Raw genomic sequence first — 8274 nt, 5'->3', positions numbered from 1 at the left:
GGCAGGTTTGCATTTCTGAATGTATCACGACCACGTCATAGAAAGCTCTCCATCCACTTGAAGCAGAGCGCTCAGAGAAAAACCACATGTTCTCGGGCAACAGAAATCCCATATTTGGGCCTCGTCCCTGTAGGGCAGGGCTACTCAACATGTGGCCCCCAGACCACATGCGGTCCATGGCCTGTTTGTTTGCGGCCCGAGATGCAGTTTGGATTTACGTGGCTCAACACATGGCTGGGAGCCGGAACAAAAAAGTAGTCAATATAATGGTCTTCTATTGACATGCATTTTTGTACTTAAATTCCTCGATTGTCATTGCTCATTAAAGATGCTGTGAGATGGGTGGAAATCGGGTAACTATTGCATTTTATTAATATCAGCAGACCTGACTTAAATGGGGCCTGTGTGTTGCGTAGTCTTGCCTTAATCTTTGTATTCATGTCCATCAAAGTGATAGAAGCTATTTGCATATACAGGGCTTGCCAGCCGCGTGGTTCTGCGCACTGCACGTGCGCAGATCGCGTGGTGCCGGCTGTGCCGGCTTGTAATCTACTCGCCATGGGCAAGTAGATTACATGATTTGTCGAGCCCTGTGCATATATATTTGTACTATACGCACCCACACTTAAGTTGCGGCCCTCGGGATGTGCTTGGAGTATCACTGTGGCCCCCGGGGCTTCCCAAGTAGAATAGCCCTGCTGTAGGGTTTATCCTCCACAACCTGTAGCAAGCGGGAAGCACAACTTGGACTAAGTTCCATGTCAGACAGAGAATTTTAAAAAAGGGAGTCAGAGCAAGTGTCCCCAGCTGGAGAAAACCACCTTCAGAAGTCACTGATTTTCCCCTGCAAGATACTACATGGTTTAACTAGAAAAGCTGCTTGAAACACGCAACTTTAACTTCCCTTTTGATTTTAGTCACAACTGCTGCCCCTTTTGCCCCATGCAAACTCAGGTAACAGGGTACTTTATCCTCTGTCATGGCCACAAACGTGATGGTGAGTCTGTGGCAACACAAGTCCCTTAACCTCAAAATCAGACACACTGTGGAAAAGCATCCTTCTCTCTTCTGTTTATAACCAGGCAACTAGCTCTACACAGCAATTTTTCAATAGTAAAGATGTATTGAAACTTTTCTCGGATCACTTTTCTCGGGCACATACTGGCATAAGTTCAGCAATTTGACCTAGATCACATAGGGCCCATTTGCCAGAAAAGTGAAATATCCACAGCTCCCATTAACTTGAATTGGAGTCATGGAGCTCAGCCCAAAGACCAGAAGGGTATGTCTACACAGCAAAAGAAAGCCTGCATCTGGCATGTGTCAGCCAACTTGGGCTCACAGGGATATTTCATTGCTGGGAAGACATTCTGGGACTCTCTCACCCTCACCCCTCAATGTCCTACCAAGCAATGAAATAGCCCTGTGAGCTCATGTCAGCTGGGACAGGCCAGCAGCAGGTTTTCCTTCGCTCTGCAGTCGCACCTGAAGAGGTGGGCCCAGGAATTTTCAACGAAAAGCTTTTGTTTTTTTTGTTTTTTTTTAAACCACAATCTCTTCCCCACACCCCCGTTGTTTTGCTGTGTTTTAGGTAGCTTGTACTTGGGGTAACAGAGAATGTTGACTGGATGGTGAAGTCATGTGACAAAGTGCCATGAACACTCACAAAGCCGCTATATTTTAACTTGATTGTAGTCAAATCGCATTGTAACACAGGCTGAGCAAAGCAAAGCAATGTTAGAAGAGCATTAAAAATTCATGCTCTAATCCAGACTCCCTGAGCCATTGTGGGCCATACAGCGTTAGGATCATGTTAACAAGCGGCGTCCACACTTAGGGAAAGACATGTTTTCAAACATGCTTTGGGCTGAGAGTTCAACAAGGAAGAGGTGACAGAGTGCGGCTTCCCCCACTTTGCAAACAGCAGCAGACGTCTTCGCCTGGGCTTGGTGACACAGCACCCCCTTCCACTCTTTCTTTGCTCATGCTTCAATTTACTTTAACCACTGGTTGGACCCCACCCACATCGTGGGTGAAGTCAGTCTCCATTATAGTTACCAGAACCCCTTTTGGCTACAGCTGCGTTTTAACACATCCCTAAATGTATGTGATTTTCCATTTGGCTGCTTATAGCCTAAGTGAAGGTTGCAGAATTTATGCTAGGATTTCCCTGCAGCAGTAAGCTAGACCCAGGTAGACAGAATGCAATTACGCACATTGGAATTCAGTTCAGGTGCAAACCCAAGGTAGCATAACATTATATATGAAGGCTAGACACTAGGGTTAGCTAATAACAGACAAGAGAAGAGATCTGCGTTTGCTTGTAGATGTGCAGCTGCTAGAAGAGTTGTTCTCCCCTTATAACATTCTCTCGCACTCACCTTAAGTAACAGACGCACTCCACTTGCAGACAAAACCTGGCTGCTGTAGTGTAGCTTGGTTTTATTTATGTCCACAAATATTTCAAAAAAATTACAAAATACTCAAATGGAGAGAACACAGAAGTCACGATTTCTGGGTTTCTACTCTGTTTACACTGTGTTATCCCATGGCCAACTACTCATATATACATTAAGCTTCAAGATATATATAAATGTAGCAGTCAGAATGTACACTCTGCTTTAACGGTGCAGTGAAACAAGCTCAACCATGACGACATAGAACAAGAGACGTTTCAGAAACACTAACGCAAAATTAAAAAAAAACCTTCAAAACAGAGGGGAAAAAATAAGATTTCTGAAAGGAAACCAAAAGGTCAGGGTTATATTAACAGGGCAATGAACACCAAGATGGTTCAAAAGCCATTGCAAATAAAGCTGTAGTTAATCACGGGACTGAGATGGATGAATCTCAGTGCTTCTTTGTGGCACAATGTCAGAAACGTACAAAATACTACAGAGCTGCAAAGAAAAACAAGATCTAGCTTTTTGAATAGGGATTGCAAAACAGTACTTTGTTCTTTGGAAAAATGGAAGGAGATTAAAAAAGGACACCATGAAGGAATAAGCATTTTACTTTAAAAAAAAAACCCACACTGAAATAGGGAGGCAGTGTCACGGGTGGTGGTGTTATACCTGCCCTTCCACAATTCCAGACAGTGAGACACTGACTCACTCTAAGGATCTGAAATGGGACTGAAAGAAGAATTGGAATGAAAGGAAAAGAGATGAGATGCAACTGAAACAAGCTTCCTCCCCTGCTACACAGATTAAGCCTGGAACTCCCTGATGCAGGTCTTCATTCATAAACTGGTGCCATTACCTACCCATGAGCGCAGCCAATGAGTAGCAACATGGTAATGTTGGTTTCTGGCCAGTGTGGTGGTGAAGCACCATGCATGCTGTGCCTTGCCACAAGGCTGAATGATTAACTACAAGTTTATCTAACATGGCTCAATACAGTCCTATGACACGACCACCACATATAACAGTCTACAACAGCAGAGCTACAGCCCTCAAAAGTTGAGAGAGAGAATGGAAGAGGTTTGTACCAATAGAAAACATGGCCAGCAAATGCAGATGTTCTCTGGACCTGCCATCCTCTGCCTTATAAAAAAACATGGCTAATGCAGCACTAAGAAAAAAGATGTTTTGGTACGTGTGTATGTGAGGAAGATGTGCCTCTTTGTTCAGACAGCGAGCAAAGCTACTTACAAAAATATATGCCTATTGTTCTACCGTGTGCACCTTCTCCTTTGCCATACATCAGCCATGGTGCACTTGGGGTACACAATAGTTCTTCTTCTAGCCAATCTGGACCAATCAGCATGAACATGCTGTTACTGAACACCTCTGGCTAACCCCACAGTGGTAGGTTCCTTGTTACACACATACTTGTGCCATGTCAGAAAAAAAAAAAAAGGCAACCTTCAGTAAAAGACAGGATAAGTTTAGATGACTGGTGGTTGTGAAAAAACTTTAAATGCATAACTCTGGTCCAACTGTCTAGTCTCTTCCTTTAGGATTATGTAAAACAAAATCCACAGACAGTGGGCCTGGTCCAAAAATTCTGCACATGCCCACACAATCCTGACTTTAAGAGTCTGAGTGACACATCCTCTTTAAAGGAAGCTACTATTTCTTTCAATGTTTGCTGCTACTTGCTAAATCTAAAGAGATAACACAAATTTAGCAAGACTCTTGTTTTAAAAGACAATAGGAGGAGGCAGATTACAGCCAAATTTAACAATAACCTCTATATTAGAGACAGAAAGGAGAGGCCAGTTCCAAGGGACGTCTGTACTGCTGAGAACTCAATAAAAGTCATCTGCAGAATGGAAAGATATAACGATAATGGGAAAAAAATAGAAGAGAAACAGTTATTTGTAACATTATCCCTGCAACTCCCTTTAATGCTTATTGTATCTACCAAATCAAATTTCAAGCATCTGCCCATTTGAAATTATTGACACCCACCATTTCCCTTTATTTAAAGGGATAATTATATATATTTATTTTGTATTAAAAATCAACTCTGTATTCTGTCACTACCAGGATTTGTGATGTTACTGAAAAAAAAAATCAAGATTGTTATGTTTGTAGAGTTTTGTTATTTTTCCTCCCCCACCACCCAAAAAAATTATTTACAGACTTAAAAAGCCATGCTGAAGAACTGAGCTCTCTTTAAAAGTATGAAGATTTCCTACAATGTATTAAAATAAAAGTAATTTTTTTTTATTATTATAGCACTTGGATTCAGAGCTTGTTATGCCACCTACTTGCAATCCTTATTTTTTTTCTGTTTGTAATATATATAGTATAGATGCATTGTCTCTTCACGCACAGTGACTGTCGTGTTGTGAACCTGATTCTAGCACCTACCCCAAAATCAAACAACAAAAAACAACCCCCCCCCCTCCCAAGATTGCAGGGTAGTTCTCTGAGAAATCCAAAGAGTCCTGTATTTTCAATAGGCTTCTGAACAGGTTGTCATGCAGGGAAGCCCACACCAGTCTTGAGAACATCTTCTCTACAAATGAACACTATTTATGCCGGTCAGTCTGTAGCTGTTGGTAAGGGAGGTGGGTGTTTTCTTTTGATTTAAATATATAAAGAAATCTTTATAAGATATTCTTTTGCAGCTCTTATTGTATGTAAAAATGTTCCATTCCTTCCCAAGGACTGGGGTTTCCATAGCCGGCATTACAAATAAATAATTAATTACAACTGTTTGTCACCTTCTTTCTTCAGTCGACTGAAAGAGAAAGAAAATGAGTTTTAGTGGACAGAGAACATGTGTCTCGGTGTCTCCACAATATGTTGCCCTTTGATGCCTCACTGTGAAATGGGTGAAGGTCCAGAGGGGAGAGCGAAGGGGACATGGGTGCAGGAGATCTGATTTCTCTGAACAAATGGAGAACCAGCATGGAAGAACACAGTCAGTCTTGGGAGATGACATACTTAGTTTAATTGGGGTCTTCTCTAAATTAGCAAGACTACCACTTGGAAGCACGTGCCAGCAAACAGTGCAGCTGAACTGGTGCTGATTATGTTTTGCCTCTGTACACACTCGCAGCTAAACCATGTTCAACACCAGCGCAGCTGCTCGTACCATCCCCCTATGTCCATGATTTTCCAGAGCACAGAGAGGGTTTCAGACGCCAAAGCAAGATGGGCATGAGGCTGGCACATGCCATGCTGCTGCTCAGTCATCCTCACTACAAAGCAACACAAAGAGAGGACTTCGCTGGATGCCATAGGCAGGAGATTACCAGCCACCATTGCAAAACAGAAACTAGAAATCTTCCAGTGAAAGAAATGGGGAAAAGAGAGGAGAAAAAACATTGCAATATAGTAATTTTGGTACAGGAGAAACTCTCATGGCCTGTTGAGATCTGCTCAGACATTCACCCAGAATCTGTGTTAGTTATGCTTGCACCAACCGGCATCCATCAGCATTTGGTTCAGCTTTACATGCTGGCGAATTCCTCTTATTTTTGTTCACAGGGGTTTTTTCCTTGCAGGGGAGGAAGTGGGGAAATAGCAACTGTAACGAATGTCACTAAAAGCAAAGGTAATTCTGCAGAGCACACTAGAGCTAGCTTATTCCTTACTCTGGTCTAGTTTCCAAAATATCCCTTCTTCCTGTGACAAAGTGGGAATGTTCTTAATGTTTCCAGTAAATACGGTGTGCGCGCGCTTTGGTTTCCCCTATGTATTACTCAGCTATCTAGGTGGTGGGATAAGAGTGTGTGATCTCTGCAGAGATCCCCAGAGAGCAGGTGTGATTGCCGACTGGTCATGGAAAATGGCCTATAGGCCGTGTCCTGGCAAATGAGGGCGGGATCTCCTCCTCGGCAAGGGACTAGCTGAAGGTGTTGAAGAACAAAGAGACTTAGTGACCTGTTTGCCTGAGAAAGGGACAAAGCCTGAGACAGGGCAGGTGGGAGTGACTGAGCCTGGGCTGGTGGAAACTGGTCAGTTTCCTGTTTTGGGACACGGGGGGGAGGGGGGGGGAAGAGAGCTCAGTGGTTTAAGCATTGGCCTGCTAAACCCAGGGTTATGAGCTCAATCCTTGAGGAGGCCATTTAGGGATCTGGGGCAAAATCTGTCAGGCATAGTACTTGGTCCTGCTGTGAAGGCAGGGGAGAGGACTTGATGACCTCTCAAGGTCCCTTCCAGTTCTAGGAGATAGGCATCTCCATTCATTACCCCAAGATCGATTTTGCTAAATGGTCCTGATTCTGTGCTAACATGATCTGTTCTATGCTGCGTTCTCATCCACTAAGAAACTCGTCTGTTTTACACACTTGCTGAGTGCACAGTGGGGTACACGGCGCCCTTTGGCGACCCGTATGGCATGGCTAGCGGGACGCTCATGGTGCACTGAATGCTCTGAGGCCAGACTCAAGAAATGCTTCTTGCCCTTGTAAGAGTGCACCTGGAGGGGAGACACGCTGCACTAGAGCCCCCCACCACCTCTGCAGAGCGGCTGCAGACCAAGACTGACTCTCCACCCCAAATCAGGTTTTTCTGAAGTTTTATCTCCAAGCTCCTCAAGGTCACACTGATCATGTCTGGGTGGCAGGGAGGGGACCTGTCAGGGGGAAAAGGGCCAGGAAAGTAGTAACAGAGTTTCTAGCTGAATCTCCATTTTATGTCTCACCTGTAATAATCTTCCTGACTCGGTAGGTGCCCACCGTGCATGTGGGGGTGGCCGTGCAACCATTGCTGCTCCATCGCCAATCTCTGCAGCTCTGCTGACTGGGCATGCATGGCCTGCAATTGATGGGCTGCTGACATTGGAGGTGGGATAGCACCAGGCAGGTCTCGTGGATAGGGGGTACCTACAAGAGACATAACTTTACAAACATAATTTCGTCTTTGTTGGCCTGCAAGGTGAGTACAACAGAACATCCTCCCCCACATTCCCATTTCACAGATGGGGAAAACAGATGTGCCGAGCGGTTAAGCATCTTGCTGGAGGTAATGCGGCAAATCAGTGGCAGAACTGGGATTGGGTGCTGATTTCCAGTCCCCGTGCTGTTCTAATCACTATACCACCCCGTGGCTTCCCTAAAGCTGCTATGAGGATTCAGTTCTAGTGGATGCATTAGTAACGGAAGAGGAGGTCTCTCAAAAGTTCAGTTAAAAACAATGATGAAAGCAAAAGCATAAAAATTAAAGCTCCTAGTTTGCTCCACTGCACATTTAGCCCCAGAGGGAAGTGTTAATAGTCTGGATTGAAATGCTGCCTAGAGAAAGGTCAGTGAAGCGTTCTCACCGAAGACCGGGTGTCGGAGCATTTCATGCTCATGGGGTGGCTGCCCTAGCAGTGGGTTGGGGATCGTGCCAGGCGGGTAGGGAAAGCGTGCCAAGTGGGGTCCAGCTGCCAACGGATCCACCAGTGGGTGAACAGGTCCTGCTGAACCTAGAAAAGATGACAAAAAGGAAGGTAACCAACTGCTTGGGGAAGCCTCCCTGGCTGAGGAACAAAAGCTATGATTCCACTTGAGCTCGTGCAGTATCTGACTTAATTGGTGTGTAATTATCTGGAGCTTAGCTCCATCTAACTTGAAGCCCACTTCTCTATCTTCAAGTGTCTGAAGTGATATCTGCTTGTCAAACAGTCTTAATTGTTAAAGTAACAACCCGGGCCTTTCAGTTTCAACAAGGACAAATAAATCTGCCAAGTGATAGGAAAAAAATCAAATGGCAAAACCGCTCAAACATTCATTTTAAGTAGCCTCCTCTTTCACCCTACACACTCTCACGCTAAGACAGGTAAACCAAGATTCTAATGCAAAGCTCAGCTTTTCAGAGTTTTATAAGAAAA

General features: G+C 44.3%; 1 protein-coding gene across 6 annotated transcripts in view; it reads right to left on the bottom strand.

Moving 5' to 3' along the window:
* Positions 1–2427: 2427 nt before the first annotated feature.
* The window catches only part of RERE (arginine-glutamic acid dipeptide repeats), a 468752-nt gene continuing 462905 nt past the window's right edge, over positions 2428–8274 (bottom strand). For 4 of the 6 annotated variants that reach the window (XM_075906796.1, XM_075906794.1, XM_075906795.1 and 1 more), the window contains 3 exons: positions 7723–7869; positions 7105–7300; positions 2428–5193 (listed from right to left, as the gene is read on the bottom strand). In XM_075906796.1, the coding sequence (XP_075762911.1) occupies positions 5160–5193; positions 7105–7300; positions 7723–7869 (377 nt within the window). In that variant the 3' untranslated portion in view covers positions 2428–5159. The remainder of the gene's footprint in view (positions 5194–7104; positions 7301–7722; positions 7870–8274) is intronic. The other 2 variants (XM_075906798.1, XM_075906799.1) reach the window with 1 other exon arrangement.

The sequence above is a fragment of the Pelodiscus sinensis genome, chromosome 23, assembly GCF_049634645.1.
Source record: "Pelodiscus sinensis isolate JC-2024 chromosome 23, ASM4963464v1, whole genome shotgun sequence".
Taxonomy (NCBI): Eukaryota; Metazoa; Chordata; order Testudines; family Trionychidae; genus Pelodiscus; species Pelodiscus sinensis.
Note: the sequence above shows the minus strand (reverse complement) of the source record. Positions and strands in the feature narration are given on the sequence as shown.